Here is a 23,146-nt window from a genome sequence, read left to right as displayed (position 1 = left end):
GGGGCAAACACCCCCGTCAATCTCTCTCATCACGTACCATCATTGCAACACAATACATTCCATTCCACCATACAAAAGGTGGTGGGGATGTAGGCTTTCATTTGTCCAACAGAGGTCCCTAAAAGCCACAATACCTCCTTGCAAGACTAAAACTGTAGGCTAGATTCCAATATGAGAAGTTGAGTGTAATACAAAAATGTAATCAATTGGTTATAGGTTTATAGAGCACGTCCACATTGAGTGTCCACAGCCAACTGCTCCCGCATGGTTAACGTAACAGAGCCCAATCTGGCAACCCGGGTGCTATAGAAACACATTCAGCAGAGCTCCCTCAGCCTGGCTAGAAAACACCATCTGGTGCTGCAGTCTACAGGACAGCAGCACTAACACTTCTCAGCCTACAGTACGATGATCGATCGACTGTAGGCTGAGAAGTGTTAGTGCTGCTGTCCTGTAGACTCAGATAGATAGATAGATAGATAGATAGATAGATAGATAGATAGATAGATAGATAGATAGATAGATAGATAGATAGATAGATAGATAGATAGATAGATAGATAGATAGATAGATAGATAGATAGATAGATAGATAGATAGATAGATAGATAGATAGATAGATAGATAGATAGATAGAACATAAAGAGGGGAAAATATCATTCATCGTAACTGAGCAATAAACGTTCTTCCATTACAAATACAATAAAGAGCACATGATAGAAGTACATGTTGAAACAGGAGCATGCGGAACAGTGTTAAAAATACAAGAGGTAGTTGGTTAGAACAGTCCATCACTGGTGTGTTTGTGTGTGTCACTAACCTAAGAATCAATTACTGTACTGGTGTAAATCATTAACGCTATTGATTACTTTGAATATGTGGGCTTGAGATTTGGTTGTTGGTGCGGTACACTAGTACACTGACAACGTTCTCCTACGTACTGGAGATCTTCCACCCGGAGATATGATCTTTGCACCATTTCCTGAAGAAGCCTAGAGGATAACATCTCTAGGGTGTTGGTGAGGTTCAAAAACGTGTTATGAGAACAAAATGTGGAATCAGAAATGACAACTGAACAGAAGAGGGTCCAGGAGTTAGTTGATTGGGTGAGACAGGATACCATGTGATGTCACAGGTCACAGGAGAACATTCAGAAGCATGCGTTGAGTTCAGACACGTTCGGAGAGAATGAGAGATGAGTATTCAGAACCAAGTTTCAGCCGTCGTTGTTTGGTAGTACCTACCCTTGCGTCGTCTTGGGAACTCCCCTACGGTCTGAGAGTCGGTTCGCTCTAAACCAACCCCCTTTGCTCTTATTATTTTAGGACTCTGACCTGATTGGTTAAAAAAAGAAGACTTTTCACATTACCATCATTGATAAAACGATGACATCATTGTAACCCCTATTTTAATAAAACCCTGCCATGCAAAGCCGACAGATCAACACTGTTGAGACAACTCACTACTTCCACCCTGCCATTGCTTCGTCCCTATTGGTGTATATACCAGTATAGACAGGACCATCGCCATGGCAACAGCAGACGCTAACATTTCCCATCATGCACCTCACTCCACGCAACATGGTTGTGACTAGAGGGAGTACAGCTACGACCGGAAGTGACTTTTCATAGCAGGTTAGGAGAGCATTTCCCTAACCTTAACCTATGCCTCCTAACCTGCTGGGTCAATTCTCCTAACCAGCTATGAAAAACTAACTTCCGGTCGTAGCTGTACTCCCTCTAGTCAGAACCCTGTAACATGGCTGGCCTCAGAGACTTGACAGGACAACAACATGTACCAGTATGAGTGTGGAAGATCATTTTTAGTGCAACACATCCACAACAGCAGACAATAAAAGCGCACATGTATCTGTACACCAGCAGACCGACGTTATAACCGTATGTATAACCCTCACTATAGCCAGAGAACACAGCGCACTCCAGATAAAACCATGGCAGACATTTAGAACAGAGCCATAAGGAAAGTGAATGATGCTACGTGTTGGCATCGGCCACAGATGCTTCAGCCTCACAAGACCTCGCCTACAGAATCAAACCAAGCAAGAGAGGCCCAATCCCAAATGGACCCCTGGACCCTATTCAATTGTGGAGATCTGAGAGGAATTGATTTGTTAAAGCAATATGGTCAAACTTCCACCAAGTGCATAGGGTCTAGCGGTGGATTTGATTTGGGATTTGTACCAGAGCCGGCGAGCCAGAGGGAAGGCTCGAGAGATTAACCCTGAAGCCAACAGAACACAACAACCCGGGCAACAGAGGTCCCAAAGTCAGCAGGTGGATAGCAGTGGTGGTTAGGTGAGGACAGAGATTGCATTGAGATGGAAGTTCACGGTGATGACCCATGGTTATGAAAAACTCAAGTAACTGCTTGCCGATCCCTTTGTCGCCGTAATGAGGAGCCCCTGACTACAGTAACATTATAGTCTAACATGTCCTTGCACCGAACCACTCACATCCAGCACCCCATGATGACACCATGGAAGACACGGGAATGAAAATAACCAAGAGTCAATCACCTGAAAGGTAAAGCTCTAAGCCGTGAACAGAGAGGGACTGACTTCAGGATTTCTATCATATTCCCCCATTCTTCTCTACCATTGACAGTGACTGGTAATGACCTCTGCTTTGGGTCTGCCTCCCCCGTGGGATATTCAAATCCTTCCTGCTCTAGATTGAAATGTCCCCTGGTGGGGCAGGAGGGGGCTGTTGCTCCATCAAAGAGGCCCTTTCAGAGGGGGGGGGGGGCACGACAATGGGGATAGAGGTGACCGCTCTGGGCGCTCCATGGTGATGGTGGCCCAGGCCGGTCACCCCCCCCACCAAAAGCCCCGGAGAGGGCCCCCTGAACTCAGGGACAAAGGTCCCTTTGAATGGGGTGAGGGGGATAGAAAATGAGGAGAGCAGGCTAAGCTAAAAAGAGAAGGCTGAGAGGAGGGTGGATGAGTTGAGAGGGAGAGGATAGGCTAGTGGGCTAAGCTAAAAAGAGAAGGCTGAGAGGAGGGTGGATGGGGTGAGAGGGAGAGGATAGGCTAGTGGGCTAAGCTAAAAAGAGAAGGCTGAGAGGAGGGTGGAGGAGGTGAGAGGGAGAGGATAGGCTAGTGGGTTAAACTAAAAGAGAAGGCTGAGAGGAGGGTGGAGGAGGTGAGAGGGAGAGGATAGGCTAGTGGGCTAAGCTAAAAAGAGAAGGCTGAGAGGAGGGTGGAGGAGGTGAGAGGGAGAGGTTGGGCTAGTGGGTTAAACTAAAAGAGAAGGCTGAGAGGAGGGTGGAGGAGGTGAGAGGGAGAGGTTGGGCTAGTGGGCTAAACTAAAAGAGAAGGCTGAGAGGAGGGTGGAGGAGGTGAGAGGGAGAGGATAGGCTAGTGGGCTAAACTAAAAGAGAAGGCTGAGAGGAGGGTGGAGGAGAGAGGGAGAGGATAGGCTAGTGGGCTAAACTAAAAGAGAAGGCTGAGAGGAGGGTGGAGGAGAGAGGGAGAGGATAGGCTAGTGGGCTAAACTAAAAGAGAAGGCTGAGAGGAGGGTGGAGGAGAGAGGGAGAGGATAGGCTAGTGGGCTAAACTAAAAGAGAAGGCTGAGAGGAGGGTGGAGGAGAGAGGGAGAGGATAGGCTAGTGGGCTAAACTAAAAAGAGAAGGCTGAGAGGAGGGTGGAGGAGGCTTTGTCTAGAACACTGTGTACATTGAGAGAGGTCTAAAACACTGCCAACATTGAGGAGAGGAGCAAAGGGTGAGCCTCAACAATCTGCACTCCTGTCTGATGCCATACAGGAATTGTATAATAACACATTTTGAAGTGTTGTACTTAAGCAATAAGGCACCTCAGGGGCACCTAAGGGCTGTTCTCTAGCACGAGGCAATGCAGAGTGCCTGGATACAGTCCTTAGCTGTGGTATACAGTATGATATACCACAGCTTTTAGCCAATCAGTATTCAGGGCTCGAACCGCCCAGTTTATAATTCAAAATAATGCAATGGTAATCTGCCTTTCATAACCATGAGCCAGCACATGTAAATGTGCGTGAGTTAGAGTTGAATCCCAGGATGTAGAGAGACGAGCAGTTGTGAAAACATTGATGCAACAGCAGATAAAGACAAACGTACCAAGACACACCCCCATTCCCCTTCCCCTTCACCCCCCAGCCATCCACCCATCCTCCCTGCCCCCCTCACCTTTGCGGTCCGGTTTGAGGTTGCGGTCCACGGGCGGGGGCTGACAATCGCTGATGAGCATGGGCCTGCGGGGTGGGGTATTGGGGCTTGAGCGAAACCCCATGTGGGCCGGCGGGGGAACCTGCTTGCCCAGGGAGAACTCTAAGGTGCCCGGGCCCGGGGTCATGGGGACATAGTTGGGTTCCATGATGGGTTCACAGCCCGACAGGCTGCCGGAGCGGTGGTGGGACGGGGAGTTGGCGCTCATGGGTACGTAGTTCTGGTCAACTTCCTCCATGGACTGGCTGCCCACTGGCATCATGCCTTTGTTTTTCTGGAGGGGCGGGGGGGCAGAGAGGGAGGCAGGCTGCATGAGGGCATAGACAAAAAGAACGTACACACACACACACACGCGAAAAGTAGTAAGAGCATACAAGCTTCCCTTATCTTTATCTGAACCTTAGTGCACTTCAAAACTCCATAGTCATAACAGTCCAATACTTGGAAGGATCAGTATCAATGTGAGAGGTCCTTTACGTTGATCGTTTTAAACTGATTCAGGAGCATGTCGTGTAAAGACTGACCAAGTAGCTGTTGAAGCTTTCGTTGAAGTCAAACGAGCAGCTCTTGTCAGAGGGAAACGTCCGAGGGATATCGTAACAGTCCTGGGAGCCCAAATCTGCAACAAACATGACAGAACATTTAAAACCAGTGTAAACACAACAACCTACAGTATAGTAGTCTAGGTAGGGCTTACAGCAGTATGAATCAAAATGGGGTTAAATACTAAATAAAAAGGGAATACAAATGAACCATTGGAACCACAGTAAGTGTTGAACAGGGATATGTGAAGTCTGTCATCTCGGCACCAAGGCAGCTGGACTATGGTTGCCGTTCTTGCTCTGGTCATCATGTGTAACTTCACACTAATGGATTTCAGACAAACAGGATGATACGACTTGGAAGGCCGCCAGACTCTAAAGCCAAGGCAAGCAAAGCCTACTCTGGTACACAACGGACTAGACAAACGGGGAATCCCGGGACATTTGCAAAATGTCTTTGTGTTAGTTTAACAGACCCGTTTCATGTTAAATGATAGGAACAGACTTGGACCGGATGTAGCTGGGCATGTTTTATCTTGAACTTTAACCTCTGATGCTTTTTTAGTTGTGTAAATGATTGCCCTTCAACAAGTAAAATATTATAATATTTTTTTGGGGGGGATTACCAGAGGGGGTGATGAGGAGAGGGCCTCAGTGTTGTTTCTCTATTGCTAGTCGAGAAAAATGGGTTGGGAGCATCGACTGTACATAGAGGTTGGGACTAAGGCACCAAACTGCTTTCTCCTAAACTCTGAGGTACGTGTTGTCTGTCTGCATGGTAACCGAACACCACTAATACTGCCACACCAGATGTCCTTGGAGGCAAGGCAGTCTTCAGCTGTGAAATTATTTGTGAAAGTATTTGTAATTAGCCATTCAAAAACACATCTGTCGCGTCAAGATAATTATCCTGGAGGATTAGACTCTTGCTTTGCACTGCAGATGATAGTGTTGGCTGACAACAGCACACACCAGCCATGTGTCATTATGAACATCCTGTCGTTGCTAGCTGGCGTATTTAGCCTTTATAATGATGCACACATATATCACTTAGCCTCATGATTAGTGAAAGGATGTGGTACCCTGTCACTTAGTAAAAAGTGAGAGTGAAATGGAATGCTGGTGATCAATTATATATGTTCGTCATCTATTTGACAGGACTAATAAATCAGGAACAATGAATGAAGATCAATCAATGAGCCATACCTTTCCTGAGGCGTGAGGAGTCCATGGTGCCGATGGTGTTGCTCCTCAGGGCCTTGTTCCCGGCGCTGGTGGGCACGCAGTAGTTCCCATCCGTCTCCGACATGGAGCGCGGCACGCAGTACGTGTCCGTGGGCGAGCGCTCCGCGGGGGGGCGGCGGGTGCCCCGGGGTCAGGGAGCTGAGGGAAGGCTTGGGGGGCCGGGGCGGAGGCATCCCATCCCCACCCTCAGACCCACCACTCGCTGGACCTCGAGGCACCTGATAGGTACAGTTACTGCCTGGTGTGGGAGGAATATCGTAGCTAACCGACAGGTTTCTCATCTGAGTCTCCATGGAGGGCTTCCGCGAGGGCGTGTTGAAGACATAGAGCTCCGGGGCGTCGCCGTCGACCGGGACGGGGGGGCGAGGAGGCGGAGGCCGACTTGGGAAGGAGCACAGTGTCCTGGGAGTAGGAGCGGGGGAGGTGGTAGAGGCTGGAGGAGAGGTCGCCTCCGCGGGAAGGCGGAGAGTCATAGATGGAGGAGGCAGAGGAGGGGTGAGGGGGCAGGACAGAGGAGAAGAAGCCGTTGGCGTGCTTAGAGGAGGAGCTAGTGGAGGTTGGCGTGCGGTGGGCGGGGACGTTGTCGTTCAGGTCCGTCTCTGACGAGGTTGACTTGGAACACTCGGCGTGGGCTCTGTGGCAACGGCACAGATATATAAACATCAGAAGGCTGAATGATGTGTGAACATTTCACACACACTAACATAGATTAGTGATATGGGTTACAGCAACAGAACCACCAATAACTCCTATTGAGGCCCACTGGATATGTTGTTGAACAGATCGTATTGAGTTGTAGCTTCAGTATAATGATCCATGTTTCATCCTGTGGATCGTTTCAAAACATGCAGGGTCAAACACTGCACTGTCCTTTGCCAAAGGTCTAATGACATATTAAGCTATTCTGGATTATTCCTCACTTCCCTGTGAGAACAGCCAGGAGCTGCATTTTGGATTCATGATCACTTCTCAAACACATCAATCCCAGAGGTTAAGTGCTGTGTTAGTTTTGTGTGTATTTACAATGTGTGTGTGTGTGTGTGTGTGTGTGTGTGTGCGCATCTACATGTATATGTGCATGTTTATGAATCTGTGTGACTTTGTGCACAAGTGTGTGTGTATGCATGCATGCGTGTGTCACTCCACACAAGACAGGCTGCTCCAGACTCACTGATTAACGTGGGGAGGAGAAGGAGCCCCTTTGCTCTCACACTCCTCCAGGAGGAGGTACTCCTGGGGGAGAGGAGTCACAGAGCTACACCACCACACACAGAGAGGAGGAGGAGAACCACATCAACAAGAGAGAAGAGAACTACTAAAGCACACAAGGGCAAGAGGGCGGGGTCAGGCAAGAGGGCGGGGTCGGGCAAGAGGGCGGGGTCGGGCAAGAGGGCGGGGTCGGGCAAGAGGGCGGGGTCGGGCAAGACACCATACTTGATATAAAAAATAAAAACGAGAGTGACAAACCTAACGTACATTCTAACAGGAGACAGATGGAGATGAGATGTCAGAGAAACAGAGGGAAAAGTCACAACACCTCTCCACTCTGTACTGATGGCAGCGCTGCCCTGTCACATCATGGACCCCACACCCACCTGTTGGGCTCTGGCTTCTTGCTCTCACAGTTGACCAGCCACAGGTAGTCCTGGGGTTCGTCCAGGCTGGACTCCGAGTCCAGGTGGCGCACGCTGACCGGCTGGTAGGGAGGAGGCACGTTGGTCAGCATGGCCGGAGGACCCCCCAGGCCAGGGTGAGGGGCCGTGTCCACCACAGAGCCACCGCTGGCCGCCTGGTGGGCAGCCTTTGCCGCTTCTGTGGGGAAAAAAAGAGGGGGGAGGGAGGGAGAAGAAGGGAGACAGTCAGAACATCTATGCATTGTACACCGGAGTTATAGGACAATGTTGAGAATGCTGCCATGCACAGTTATTTCCGAAACGTACATGTTCTGTTGTGATATTTTAGGTGTTTGTATGGTTAGATTTCTGACTTGTTTGTGTACAGTATAATGTTCTAGAAAAGCACTACAGAGTAGTGGGAATAGTATACCGAACACATGACTGAGATACCGCAAGATACATCAGTACAAAACAGGTGATGAGTCGGACTTGAAGGACACATTGTACGTACACAAGCATGCATGCGCACACACACACACACACACACACACACACACACACACACACACACACACACACACACACACACACACACACACACACACACACACACACACACACACTAAACTGTCAAGTCTTCACAATCAATGATTACACATGAGAAGTACAACCATGAAATTAAAATGTAGCATTACATGTACATTACAGTTTGATGGGATCTACTGAGGAAAATAAACCCAAATGCTTCCTTCCTTCCTACAGCTGTTGTATCTGCCAATGTTACTCACACCATTAATACTCAGCTGTATTTTTATCCAAATCTATGTTTTGCCTTTTGAATCCCAACCATGGCCAGACAGCATTTCCTCAAGGTCTCTGCCTTGTCCTTCTCCATGTAGGTCTGTGTGGAGACGACTGTGCTTGGTTGGGCTCTATTCATAATGTATTCTCTCTGCCTGCATTACTCCCCACCTACACTTCTCAGTGTACGCACACGCACACCGTCTTTGAGTGGCTCCCTAAGTGCTCAAGCTCAAGGATGCGCACCCTGAGATGACAGCTGCTCTCTGAATCTTTACTCTCTCCCTCTCGTCCCATCCCGCTCTTCCTCTCCTCCACTGTTCTCTCTTGTACACACTCTCGCACCAATCAGTCACTATTCTCCTGCTTTATCCTGTACACTCTCCTTCTCGCCCTCAATCACTCCCTATACATTGCATCCCTTCATCTCTCCGGTCTCTTCTCCCCATTCCCCTCTTCAGTTCTCTCCCTCCCGCTCTCCCCTCCTACTCTCACTACTATACTGCTTTATACACCATCACTCACTCTCTCCATCCCCTTGTTTGTCTGTGTTATGTGCTGATTCACCCAGGCAGCAGGAAAATCCCTTTCCTCAATCTCCCCCTCCCACACCACTGGGCTCCAGCCCTGCTGCTCCAGCCCTGCTGCTCCAGCCCCAGCCCCCTCCACTCGCTCCACTCGCTGACATTTCCCCAGCCACGGTGCACCTTCGCCTGGGCGCGGGAGTGGGCTGAACTGTCCCCTCTTTGTTTGTGCTGTATGATCAGCGAGCGAGACTTCGCGAGGCAGAGAGAGCAGTAGCCAAGGCCATATGAGAGCCACACCGCTCGACCACAGAAGTCTGCATGGGTATTAAGACAAACTTGCTGCTTCAAACCATAATAAACTCAACATTCCAAAATGGCCCCATAGATAAGTGATACGTTGTGGTTGAAGTTACACTAGAGCAGGGAGGGTAGGATACAGCCACAACACCGAGGAAGGAGTGAAGCTGACCTTGTTGGATACATGGTCGCCCCGTTGTCATAGATGTAGTGGGTACTGCTGATATTATAGTCCATAGGACATTTCTCCTCAACTAGGGCCTATAACATTCTGATTAAACCCACATGCATTACAATAGTGAGTTTAGATTATAGGGTCCATTTCTGCACCAGCTGCAAAATGCAGGTAGATTTTGGCATTGGTTTTGTTTACTAGCTAGTAAATGAATCGCACAAACTCAAAGAACTACGAATCATATATAGCCGATACCACCTCTGCTGCAACACTGCCTGGGCCGGAGGCTGTGCGCACCTGAAGAGTGAAAGATTCATTTTTAGAAGCGCTACGCACAGGCATAAAGTCTAATTTACAGAAAAATGTCAGTCTACTGATGCGAGACTGTCTTTTTTTTGGCCATTTACATTGTTTTGTTCACAAGCTAGGTTGTTTTTCTATGTTTGGGTTTCAACAGCTAGAGAGGAAAAGACACTCTCTTACTAGTCAGACTCAATCTCACAGGCACAAACATGAAGACTGGATTTGCGTTTCCACGGTAACCCCCTCTCTTAAAGGGACAGGTTAACATCGGTCTCATCTGTGATAGTTTTGTTAAAAATGTAATAAAATTTACCACATTACTTCTTACTAGTAATACATGTATTGTTTTAGAAACATTAAAGCTCATCCGTTTTGAGTGGATGGTAGATTTTTCAATATAAAAAAATAGAGGTAATTTTAGGCCCTGAACGACAGTACCTCCCATGTCAGCTGAGAGGGAAGTTCAGGTCCGGAGGCACCTGTATGTGGCCCCACTGATGACGGTGGGAATGGACGTAGAAAGAGGAACTCTAAATAAACCACAATTCCGGTTTGGTGGGCCCCACTCACTCGCTTTTCACCTGAGTAAGCGCGCACGTGCGAATGAAGTAACGAATGTGAGAGAACAAATGAGAGGGAGAACAAATGAGAGGGAGAACAAATGAGAGGGAGAACAAATGAGTGACAGAAAGACCACGAGAGAAAACAAATGAGCAACTGAGAAAGGGGGAACAATAAAGGTAGAGAAGGAGAGAAAGTGGCAGTGGCTCAGCTTAGGAGGGGGGGGGGGGGGGCACACAATGCTTTAATTATACAGTACAGGGAAACATGTGGTAACGTGAACCCACCTGAAGACACGGCTCATTAGGCCTCATTAAGCCTGTGCTGGAAACAAAGGCCGCTTGGCACACAGTGTCCAAACCTACACTACACCAGGATATAATCATTATGTGAGAATAATACGTGTGGGGAAAGACTACCGTTTCCTCATGCATATCACTGTTCTGTTGCATTTCTGCCCTTCTCTCACTGTATAGACACATCTCAGAGTTCCTCTCGTGTGCGTGCCTGCGCAGGGATGTGAAGCATCATTACCGTCGTCCGTGGGGTTGAAGCCGCAGATGTCACAGATGTAGCGGACCCACTTGTTCATGTCGTCCTCCGTGTCGGCCACCAGGTAGAAGACGCGGTCGATGGTCTTGATGTCGAAGATGAAGCTGTGCTCCAGGTCCTTCTTGTTGAACGTGAGCCCTGCGTCCACCTGTGGGGGGCATGTAGCTGTAGCATTACCAACCACGTAACAGTAGGACTTAGCATTAGCACATAGCATAACAAACAATAGGGGTAACAATATCCGTTGTAGCCACAGTAGCAATAAGCCACAGTCAATGTCATTACTGTTATAACTGCCTTTTAGCAGTATTAGCTAGTGGTACTGTAGCATTACTAGGACCATTAGTTTTCCCTGATCACATGACCTGACAAAAACGTATTACATAACTAGGGTCCAGATTAACAAACTCTGGGCCCTAATCCGCCGTAGCATAAGTAGCGTTTCACCTGTTCACACAGGTTGAGGTCGATCACGCGGATGGGCTTCTTGGCGTGATCATTCTTGTAGTACTCCAGCACGTCTGGGTCGCCCGAGAGACGGCCGCTGCGGAGAACAAACCACCGCTTCTTCCATGCCTGCAGAGAGACGGGAGACATTTTCATGTTGATGATCTGTTCACATATCATCCCTTACTTAAAAATTCCACAGTACACCCATAAACTCTCCCCCACTCCCTCTTGAAAAGCTTAACAAACCCCTGAAGACTTCACAACAACCCACATTTTTGGGCATGGCCTTTTCCTAGAGTGGCTCAGGGGACTAGAGAAGAGCAAGAGAGAGAAGGACAGAGAGAGACGGACCGAGAGAGAAAGGTCACTGTTCGCTCATACGGCTCCATTCCTGGCTGACCAAAGGCTGGACAGCAGCTTTGTTTTTCCACCCTGGCCTCTCTGTGTGCTTCTTTCTAACTCTCCCTCTAGCTATCCCTCCCTCTCTATCTATCGCTCTTTCCTCTGGTCCTGTAAGCCACAAGGACAGGCCTGTGTTCAAAATTTACCCACTCTCCCCCTCTTCTTATATCCCAATCCATCCCTCTACAGCCTCTCCATCTCTCTCCTCTGAGCCCCACTAGGACAGACATGCCAGAACTGTGTGTCTGGAACACCCAGAGCCAACAGTCACCACAGACAGACATAGTTTGGTCTGGTTAGGTCTAGTAGCCCGACTGCGGAAGAGCACAACCAACCACTCTAAAAAGGCCCACAGGCCATTAGGATTTTACAATATGATTTGTCTATGAGACGCAGGTTCCGTCCGAAATGGCACCTTATTCCCTATATAGTGCCAAACTTTTAACCAGGGCCTATAGGGAATAGGGTTCCATTTGGTACACAACCACAGAGCTTCCAAGGCAGATAGGGTGTAAACACAGGGCAGAAGACCCAGACAATGGGATATAGCATAGAACAATTATCCAAATAGAAACCCATTCTATTTCTATGGCAGACTTAAGACTGTGGGATGGATAGGGTTGATAATGTGGAATGGTTTAGTTTTAGTTGCACAAAGGCACTAAGAATAAACCCCGGGTGTCAGTGACCGTCAGGCACTACCATCTGAAAGTCAGTCAGAGAAGGGAACGAGACAGAACCAAGTGAGATGCCTAAACAGGAGTCTGCTGACTAATGCTTTTATGTTTTACAAATGAGGCCCGGCCCATCTAGATGTCTTGTCACCTAAACTGCGTAGCTTAAACTTATAAAGGTGGTTAACTTGTTCAATGAAACCTGCTCCCTGAACTAGGAGAAGCTAACTCAAGGATAAGAGGGGCTCAAAAGCACATGATGAAAACAAACTGTGGCTAATTGCTATGAGCCACCAACTCTGAGTCACTTATGCTAAGCTTGAGTTTTTTGGAAGGATTCATTCCCAGATTGCAGCTTTAATTGTGCTTAATCACTCCGCTTCAGGTTGAGCAATATTGTGGAGCGAAATAGACTCTGCCTATCAATGGACACTTGATCGAGCTATTGAATATTGAACAGTGAAATTGGATACAAAAGATGACATAACAGAAAACAAATGCTATTCATGGAATTTCAAACAAGGAAGGGAAACCAAACCAGTAGAAAAACAACTCCCCTTGGAGATCAGAGCCCTGGCCTCACCCGAGCACAGCCAGCAATGGCCTGTGAGGAATGCAAACTAAAAGCTTTGTTGTTGTTTTTTCGGGTTAAGATTTTAACCGGATTAACAATGCTGTGTGTTTTTTTCGCCCTCCCTTCAATTGTTTTTCCATCCACAGAGTTCCCTTTGTTAGCGGGCCAAGCTCTGTGTAGGGACGGACAGCCAGGAGGAGAGGAGAGAGAACTCCGGGTGGGAAGAGCATCGTCCTGCTGTCCTACTCTGTCAACAGGAGAGTCGACCCTGGAGAAATAAACAGGCTGGCTGAAGGAGGAACTATACATGGGCGGGCGAGCGAGCGGGCGCGCACACGCACACACACACGTATGCAGGAGTGCACGGCAGAAGCGCACACACACACTTCGAAATTCTAATAGACCTACATTCATGGCACAACCCTGCAAAAAACCCCTAACACTCCTTACAGTCATGAAGTAAACATGCCGACGCAGGGTTCAAGAGGTCTGCTTGACCCGCCCTGCTCCCACACAGTATGCTCCACAAGAAACTCTGCCCTAAAATATCTACATTTAATAATCACTGTTTATTCAACCATAAAACAAGAACAACCAAAAACAGCCTCTAGATATCAATACACAGAGCAATAAACTCTGTGTAGAACTGGTCCTGTTCAGCATGAACAGCAGCCTAACCTAACCCAAGCAGCACACATTAGCATGTTGTTGATGTGCTGCTCTGTTGCGGTCAGACAAAAGGAGGTCGACCCCTCTAGTACATGACAAAGCACTCTGGGCTCAGGTTACCCTGTGGGGACCCAGACAGGGCCATGGGGTGAGGTTACACTGGGGGGGAGAGAAAGAGAGAGGTTAGGCCAGGCCTGGGTCGTGTTCATTTTTGCTAAGCATTTCTTATTGGACAAGCTCAGGTAGTCCCTTCCCGTTTCAGTACTTTTTCTACCGTTTGGTGCCTAATGAAAACAACCCTGGTTTAAAACAGACATGGGGACATTTGACAGATGCTCTTATCCAGAGCAACTTACAGGAGCAATTATGGTTAAGTGCCTTGCTCAAAGGCACGTTGACAGATCTTTCACCTAGTTGGCTTGGGGATTCGAACCAGAGACCTTTCAGTTACGAGCCCAACGCTCTTAGCCACTAGGCTACCTGCCACTCTGCTGCTGTCCATAGTACCAGCTGGTCTGACTAGTTTCAAAGGTGCTGGTTAATTAAGAGCTTGTTGAAGAAGCCTTGTTTGAGTGGTGTTTCATTGCAGCTTCAATACGGAGTGAGTTTTGCAAGCCTACTTGATTCATGGGTGCTTTTCCCATATTAGCATGATAGTAGACAAGTGTGTAGTGCGAGGAAAACAGTCAGGGATGGAGAGCTGTGTGAGAACATGCGCAATGAGAATCAAACTCAAAAGCTCTTTCTCCACCGACCCACACACCCCATGTGGCCATTCCATTCATCACACCTCGACTCTAGTTAAAACTTAGCTGAATTCGTCCCTGTAAACCCCTGCCAGGTTCCTATCCAGTGAAACTGCACGCAACCAGAAATGCCATTGGTGTCTCCAGCCAGACAGCCAATGGCATCTCGCTGACACATACTTTCTATTGTCAGTGGAAAACAGTCCAAAAAGCTGTTCACAACAACCACACATGACAGTGAGTGATGCACACAGTAGCTGAATAGCAGCACTGTTAGACAGTAACTGTCCACAGACCTAGCCTGGTTCCAGATCAGTTTGTGTCATCTTGCCAACTCTTATGGCCCTTGTGACAATTACCATAAGAGATGGCAGGCCAGCACAGACCTACCTTGTGCTATCGATCCTGAAAAGGCCAGCAGGGGCAATGAGGACTCAGTGCTGAACCCCTGTTACTGTCCTCTCCTCCATTGTAGTCAATGAGGCACAGAACAATCAATAATCCAATAGTCCCCAAACTGATCTGAGAGCAGTTGTTACTGGTCACAGAACACAGCTAATCCAGGTTGATCTACTTCACAAGGCCCAAGACGATAGAGTAGATCTCAACTGATCACAAATCAGTCCTTACATACCAACCAACTAAACAATCCAAGTAGTAACAAAGTGTGTGTTGACTCCTCACTGTCCGGGGGAGTGGAGTGGGACGGGGTGTGACAAGACAGAGGAGCCCCTGGTGCAGCAGCTGTCCCCCCCTCCTCCCTCTCTCCAAGCGCCCTCCCCTGCCCTCTGATAGGGTGTGATGCAGGAAGAGACCCCTGTGCCCGCTCCAGCCTCCAGCCAGACAGAGACACCATTGAGGGGATGACCGGGAGGGCTGGATGGGGGAATGCCATCCGAGTGGAGTCACACTGTTGCCATCAGGGCCCCACTGACCCAGAGACAAAGACAGAGAAGAGAGGGGGGAGAAGGGGAGAGAGATGGAGTGTCCGAGAGGGAGATGGATGAACAGTATAGAGAGAAGAGAGGTAAAGGAGGAAGACAAGAGTGAGCGAGAATGAAGGAAAGAGGGAGCGCGAAAGCTAATACAATATACTTGAAGCACTTTACCACATTGTGGGTTTCTCCTCCATTGAAGACTGGTTATGGGGTGTGGTGGGTGAATCAGAGTGACAGGGACAGACGTTAGGGAAGGGGGTAACAGTGGGTGGGGCACGGGGCCCTCAACCGCCACATTCCTGGCTATGGCCTTGGTCCTGCCCTCGGCCCTGCCCTCGGCCCTGCCCTCCTATCCAGAGAACAGTGGCCTTTGTTGGGCTTGACTTTATCAAGCTGCCCCCTGGAATATCTGGAGCTCCCAGGGCTTGAACCTTCTGCCTGATAGATAGGGGCCAAAAAGGGCCCAGAGTTTTAGAGATTCCCAACTACCTAATCGTCTGCCCATTCATATGTATTTACATACTGGAGTCTTGACATATCTACTGCTGTACATATGATGTAGCAGATCTTGTGTAAAAAAAAAAGATAGTAAACCATTTTACTGCATTGTTAGGAGCTAGTAAACCATTTTACTGCATTGTTAGGAGCTAGTCAACCATTTTACTGCATTGTTAGGAGCTAGTCAACCATTTTACTGCATTGTTAGGAGCTAGTCAACCATTTTACTGCATTGTTAGGAGCTAGTCAACCATTTTACTGCATTGTTAGGAGCTAGTCAACCATTCTCTGCATTGTTAGGAGCTAGTCAACCATTCTCTGCATTGTTAGGAGCTAGTCAACCATTCTCTGCATTGTTAGGAGCTAGTAAACCATTCTCTGCATTGTTAGGAGCTAGTAAACCATTCTCTGCATTGTTAGGAGCTAGTAAACCATTCTCTGCATTGTTAGGAGCTAGTAAACCATTCTCTGCATTGTTAGGAGCTAGTAAACCATTCTCTGCATTGTTAGGAGCTAGTAAACCATTCTCTGCATTGTTAGGAGCTAGTAAACCATTTTACTGCATTGTTAGGAGCTAGTCAATCATTTTACTGCATTGTTAGGAGCTAGTCAATCATTTTACTGCATTGTTAGGAGCTAGTCAATCATTTTACTGCATTGTTAGGAGCTAGTCAACCATTTTACTGCATTGTTAGGAGCTAGTCAACCATTTTACTGCATTGTTAGGAGCTAGTCAACCATTTTACTGCATTGTTAGGAGCTAGTAAACCATTTTACTGCATTGTTAGGAGCTAGTAAACCATTTTACTGCATTGTTAGGAGCTAGTAAACCATTTTACTGCATTGTTAGGAGCTAGTCAACCATTCTCTGCATTGTTAGGAGCTAGTCAACCATTTTACTGCATTGTTAGGAGCTAGTCAACCATTCTCTGCATTGTTAGGAGCTAGTCAACCATTCTCTGCATTGTTAGGAGCTAGTCAACCATTCTCTGCATTGTTAGGAGCTAGTCAACCATTCTCTGCATTGTTAGGAGCTAGTAAACCATTTTCTGCATCTGCTACATCAGCTAAATTGTGTACGTGACCAGTAATCAATTGATTTCATTACTGTACCAACACTGACATACTGGGAAGTTGGCAACAATACCAACCCATCATACAGCATGATGTAGCCTAGCGTCTGGTTTATAATAGTGATCCACACAGATACAGATTAAAACCAAACACCAACCCATCATACAGCATGATGTAGCCTAGCGTCTGGTTTATAATAGTGATCCACACAGATACAGATTAAAACCAAACACCAACCCATCATACAGCATGATGTAGCCTAGCGTCTGGTTTATAATAGTGATCCACACAGATACAGATTAAAACCAAACACCAACCCATCATACAGCATGATGTAGCCTAGCGTCTGGTTTATAATAGTGATCCACACAGATACAGATTAAAACCAAACACCAACCCATCATACAGCATGATGTAGCCTAGAGTCTGGTTTATAATAGTGATCCACACAGATACAGATTAAAACCAAACACCAACCCATCATACAGCATGATGTAGCCTAGAGTCTGGTTTATAATAGTGATCCACACAGATACAGATTAAAACCAAACACCAACCCATCATACAGCATGATGTAGCCTAGCGTCTGGTTTATAATAGTGATCCACACAGATACAGATTAAAACCAAACACCAACCCATCATACAGCATGATGTAGCCTAGCGTCTGGTTTATAATAGTGATCCACACAGATACAGATTAAAACCAAACACCAACCCATCATACAGCATGATGTAGCCTAGCGTCTGGTTTATAATAGTGATCCACACAGATACAGATTAAAACCAAACACCAACCCATCATACAGCATGATGTAGCCTAGCGTCTGGTTTATAATAGTGATCCACACGGACCCCGATTAAAACCACCCCTGTACTTAGTGTTTATAATGGAGAATCTTCTTTGAAAGCTATTTAAAGTAGTCCAGGCGTGGGCTTATCTCTGTGCAACCGCCCTCGACTGTTCTAACATACTAACATCTATTACATAGTCCAACTGTGGCACCTCTCATAATAAACAACCAAATGATGATGTAATAGTGAAAGTGAACATTCCAGAAGGATAAGCGCACCAGCTGGTTGGGGAGTTCCACCGGGCTATAATCCTAATCAAAGAATGTTTTGGAAGGGGAAGAGAAGAAGAATGGGACATTATGCCGCCATTGAGGACAGTGATTAATGACAAGCTCCGGTACTGTAGCTAGAAATGAGGCCAGACAGCTGGAGGAGCTGGCTGGTGTTTAACAACCGTGAGACGGCAGCACCTCGGAGTAGGACTGCTGCCGATCTAGGATCAGTTTCACCTTTTAGATAGATCTTAATGAATATGATTACATAGACAGGCCAGACCTGGATCCTCGATCAGCGTTCCTACTTTGAGATACTATGTGAATATGGGCCCAGCAACATAATATTCAATATATTCTTTATCATTGCTAACTACATAGTAGCTTCTTCCTGCACTTATGAGGGATAATTCTATTGCAATTAAAAAGGTTACTAATGCACCTGAAGAGCCTTTAAGAGCACAGATGGCTACGGATGGACCTCCAGGGTAGATAAATGGCACACTTAAGCACATCCATATACTTGACATCTCTGATGGTTTGAGAGTTAAAGCTAGAATCCTTAATTGCACTACAATCATTTTTGGTCTTATAAATTAATGATATATATCCATTAACTTAGTTCAACTGTCATAACCCATCAGCACGCAGAATATCAGCTTGTTTTACGCCAATGTTTGTTAACTAAGTAAATGTAAACAAACAAGCCTCAAAACATGGTTAAAACTATCATTTTGATATCATGGCTGGTCGGTCTATGAATGAGACTGGTTCTATTTCTTTAGGTCCATTCCTTAACAAAAACAGAGGCGGGTGGAGGCTTTATTGTTTCAAACAAATAGTTCAACTTTAAGCAAGGCAGGGCTTGGGCTTTTTGGGATGCCTGCCACAGTAGCATTTGGAGCAAAAGAGAGAACCGTCAACTGAACATATAGGACGCTGTTGTTCCTAGGATACCAGCGCCAGCGACTGACTAGCAGGCGAAAGGTGAAGTCATTTGTAAGTGTGAAATGGGCCCTGGCTCGTGTGCCAACGAGGGCTAATGTGGCACAGCGTGTGCCCTGCTGGACCAATGGGCTGGAACAGCGGAGTCCAGTCCGTTTGGAGCAACAACAGGAGCCACATAGCCACTGCTAACCATAAGCTCTTGGGTTGGTCCTAATAGTGGAAACTGACAGTGTTTGGTTGGACATGTCAGGGATTTAGCCATGGTGCTAGTCTTGCGGGGGGAAATTAGCTGTCTATTATATAGCTGTTACAGCCAACTTTAGCTTGGTTGCCTCGTCATAAAGGGTCTACCTGCACATTGAACATATATTCCCACATTGAGCCAGATGGGGAGGTGAATGGTTCAGGGGGTGTGTTATGATGTCAGCAGCTCAACAAGGAGGACCACAGATTGGCCTAGTAAATCAACTGACTCACTCAGGCATGAGCCAAGAACAGGAGATACACACAAAGAAGAGCGAAAACAAACTTGGCACTGGAATCGGATATGCACTACAGTAAACCAGGAAATCAACTTGAAGGGTTTAATCGGTCTTGGTAAGTGTAGCGAACCAACGTAACACCACGAGACGAATCATAACCCACTGACTGACTGGGTTACATAACTGATCACAGAGGTTACTGGGGCTGTTTGTGTAGGAATTTGTGACCAGAGTCCAGCTGTCCCAACTACATATATAAACACACACAGCTGCTACCTTTGAGAGGAAAGACTAAGCCAGGCACGCTGGCTTGTGTTCAGTGTGTGTCAAACATGTCAGGGCAGAGTCCCGGGCCACCACCCCTCGTACTGCTGGCACTGCCACCAACACAGGGTTACAGTGCGTCAGCTGCAGCAGTCTGCCTAGCTACAACACAGTCAGACAGTCACCTTCGCTGACAACAACCACCTCCTGCTCCATTATATTTAACACTGCAGGCCTATGCTGCCTAGTGACAAGTGAACACATGTGGGTTGGTACAATATGAAAACAAAAATCAAGGCCAAGTTTACATTCTTTTAAATGTTTTTGTCATTTAGCAGACCCTCATACAGAGTGACTTACTGTACATACAAGTCTCGTAAAAAGTAGATAATTACTGTTTTAAGGAAATAAGGTTGCAATTTACAAAGGCAATTGACTGCTGAAAACGTTGCCTCACCTTTCAAAGTACATCAATTAAATGCATCGTAGTGGCTGAGACTCAGTTTCTGCAGGGGAGTGATGTCACTCACTAGTGACACTATGGTAAACCCTAACCAACCTCAACCACATCAAAAGCCACTTTCCTCATTTCCCCATCTAGTCATTACCAGATGGATTGAGATTCCCTTCCTTCCCACTTCCCAGTGCTCCAAGGGCCAGAATAGGTCATACTGCCTCTGCCTAGACGATACTCCGGGAGGTGGAAACTGCATGAGGTCTAAAGGCACACGCCCTGTGGTTAGCTCTGAGGCTATTATGTTTGAGCGGCCAAGCTAATGGGTTAAGCAAGTGTCGTAGTGGAGAGTCAACCATTACCCCTCTGGTCCAGTGTTCTCCCCCTCTCTATCCATTTCTCTGGTTCAAAACTAGCTCCCTCAGTGACTCTGGTGTGGTTGCTAGCAGTATAAGCCTAGCATAGCTCCCTCAGTGGCTTTGGGTGTGTTAGCATTTAGCGCTGGGCCCAGCAAAAGCAATCTTGGCGGGAGGTGGGATGGAGAAAGAGGGAGAGAGGGCGCCGGGGGAGTGACCTGCAGCTCCAGCTGCACTGACTCATCCCCGGCTGGGAACAGCCTCTCCGTTTGTTCCACTGAAAACAGCTTTTCTCCAAGCCCAGAGAGAGAGAGAGAAAACAGAGGAGAGAGGGGGAAAGGACCCGAGAGAGACAGGACAGAACCAGAGAGGAGGCAGGAGTGAGCATGGAGGAGAGAGGGAGAGGAAAGGAGTGGAGAAGGTCAGGGTAGGTATTGATGATGCCATAACAAAATGGCTGGGTGACACTAACAAAAAAAAAAACGGGGTTACATATTTTCAGGCCGGTCAGTGACTGCTTTTCTTCCAGACTAGGTCACTTGGAGGTGACGTACGACCAAACCCTCTCATATGGACTACATCGCCTAACCTAAGCCATAAAGAAACAATGAGCAGTCAGTCATCCAAGGGGAAAAGACCAGGCAGAGACCCAACCCAGAGAGGTACAGTTGAAGTCAGAAGTTTACATACACCTTAGCCAACTACATTTAAACTCCGTTTCACAATTCCTGACATTTAATCCTAGTAAAAATTCCCTGTCTTAGGTCAGTTAGGATCACCACTTTATTTTAAGAATGTGAAATGTCAGAATAATAGTCCCAGTGGGTCAGAAATTTACACACACTCAATTAGAATTTGGTAGCATTGCCTTTAAAATTGTTTAACTTGGGTCAAACGTGTCAGGTAGCCTTCCACAAGCTTCCCACAATCATTTTGGTCCATTCCTCCTGACAGAGCTGGTGTAGGTTTGTAGTCCTCCTTGCTTGCGCACGTTTTTTCAGTAATGTCCACAAGTTTTCTATAGTATTGAGGTCAGGGCTTTGTGATGGCCACTCCAATAGCTTGAATTTGTTGTCCTTAAGCCAGTTTGCAACAACTTTGGAAGTATGCTTGGGGTCATTGTCCATTTGGAAGACCCATTTGCAACCAAGCTTTAACTTCCTGACTGATGTCTTGAGATGTTGCATCATGAGTCAGGAAAATTATGTGGATATATTGAAGCCATCTATTTTGTGAAGTGCACCAGTCCCTCCTGCAGCAAAGCACCCTCACAACATGATGCTGCCACTCCAGTTCTTCACGGTTTGGATGGTGTTCTTCAGCTTGCAAGCCTCCCCCTTTTCCTTCAAACATAACAATGGTCATTATGGCCAAACAGTTCTATTTTTGTTTCATGAGACCAGAGGGAATTTCTCCAAAAAGTACGATCTTTGTCCCCATGTGCAGTTGCAAACCATAGTCTTTTTTTTAATGGCGGTTTTGGAGCAGAGGCTTCTTCCTTGCTGAGCGATCTTTCAGGTTATGTCGATATAGGACTCGTTTTACTGTGGATAGAGATACTTTATTACCCGTTTCAAGGTCCTTTGCTGTTGTTCTGGGATTGACTTGCACTTTTCGCACCAAAGTACATTCATCTCTTGGAGACAGAACACGTCTCCTTCCTGAGCGGTATGACAGCTACGTGGTTCCATGGTGTTTATACTTGCATACTATTGTTTGTACAGATGAACGTGGTACCTTCAGGTGTTCGGAAATTGCTTCCAAGGAGGAACCAGACTTGGAGGTTCACAAAAAAAAATTGAAGTTATTAGCTGATTTCTTTTTATTTTCCCATGATGTCAAGCAAAGAGGCACTGAGTATGAAGGTAGGCCTTGAAATACATCCACAGGTACAACTCCCAATTGCCTCAAATTGTCATTTAGCCTATTAGGAGCTTCTAAAGCCATGACATCATTTTCTGGAATGTTCCAAGCTGTTCAAAGGCACAGTCAACTTAGTGTATGTAAACTTCTAACCCACTGTAATTGTGATAGTGAATTATAAGTGAAATAATCGAATTACTTGTGTCATGCACAAAGTAGATGTCCTAACTGACTTGCCAAAACTATAGTTTGTTAACAAGAAATTTGTGGAGTGGTTAAAAAATGAGTTTTAATGACTCCAAGGTAAACGTCTAACTTCGACTACATATCTAGCCCTGACTAACAGTAGCAGCCTCTGTTCATGTGTTGTGGTGAATTGAGTGGAGACTTGCAGCAGCCAGGGAGAAAGGAGCAGGGAGCTAGTTGACGAGTCAGGTGCGGTAACCCGAGAACCAAGTGTTCAGCTGCCACCCCCCATTCGACGACAACAACCTCCACTCAGCTCTGCCTGTAAACCAAACTACCAACTTGTTCCTCTCTCCCTCCCGCTCTCCATCTTGCTCCCTCTACCTTGAACAAACAGGTCTGTTTATTCTCAAGTCAGGTTCCGCTCGAGCACCAGGATAGAACAAGATGAGGAAAACCCACAGACCGCGTCCACGGTGTACGCGCGTCATTGGCCCTTCTTATTAGAAACCACACAGCGCTACGTTGCAGTCATCTCTCACACGTTGGTTGGTCTGCCTTTGATTTGACGCTTTGCTTTTCCAGACTGTGAACGCATGAACTGGGCTTTGAAAAGGTCCCACAAACAAAGACGGTGCCGTGCAAACGCAGGTCATTTCA

General features: G+C 46.9%; 1 protein-coding gene across 1 annotated transcript in view; it reads right to left on the bottom strand.

Annotated features, from left to right (window-relative positions):
- The window catches only part of LOC124001168 (GRB2-associated-binding protein 1-like), a 70,493-nt gene that overhangs the window by 6,521 nt on the left and 40,826 nt on the right, over positions 1–23,146 (bottom strand). The window contains 9 exon segments of the mRNA XM_046307772.1: positions 1,244–1,333; positions 4,185–4,497; positions 4,748–4,842; positions 5,972–6,119; positions 6,121–6,378; positions 6,380–6,644; positions 7,606–7,822; positions 10,825–10,990; positions 11,290–11,418. Coding sequence (XP_046163728.1) covers positions 1,244–1,333; positions 4,185–4,497; positions 4,748–4,842; positions 5,972–6,119; positions 6,121–6,378; positions 6,380–6,644; positions 7,606–7,822; positions 10,825–10,990; positions 11,290–11,418 — 1,681 coding nt within the window.

This window comes from Oncorhynchus gorbuscha, linkage group LG17 (assembly GCF_021184085.1).
Source record: "Oncorhynchus gorbuscha isolate QuinsamMale2020 ecotype Even-year linkage group LG17, OgorEven_v1.0, whole genome shotgun sequence".
NCBI classification, from domain to species: Eukaryota; Metazoa; Chordata; class Actinopteri; order Salmoniformes; family Salmonidae; genus Oncorhynchus; species Oncorhynchus gorbuscha.
The sequence above is the reverse complement of the archived record's forward strand: the minus strand, read 5'-3'. Positions and strand labels throughout refer to the sequence as shown.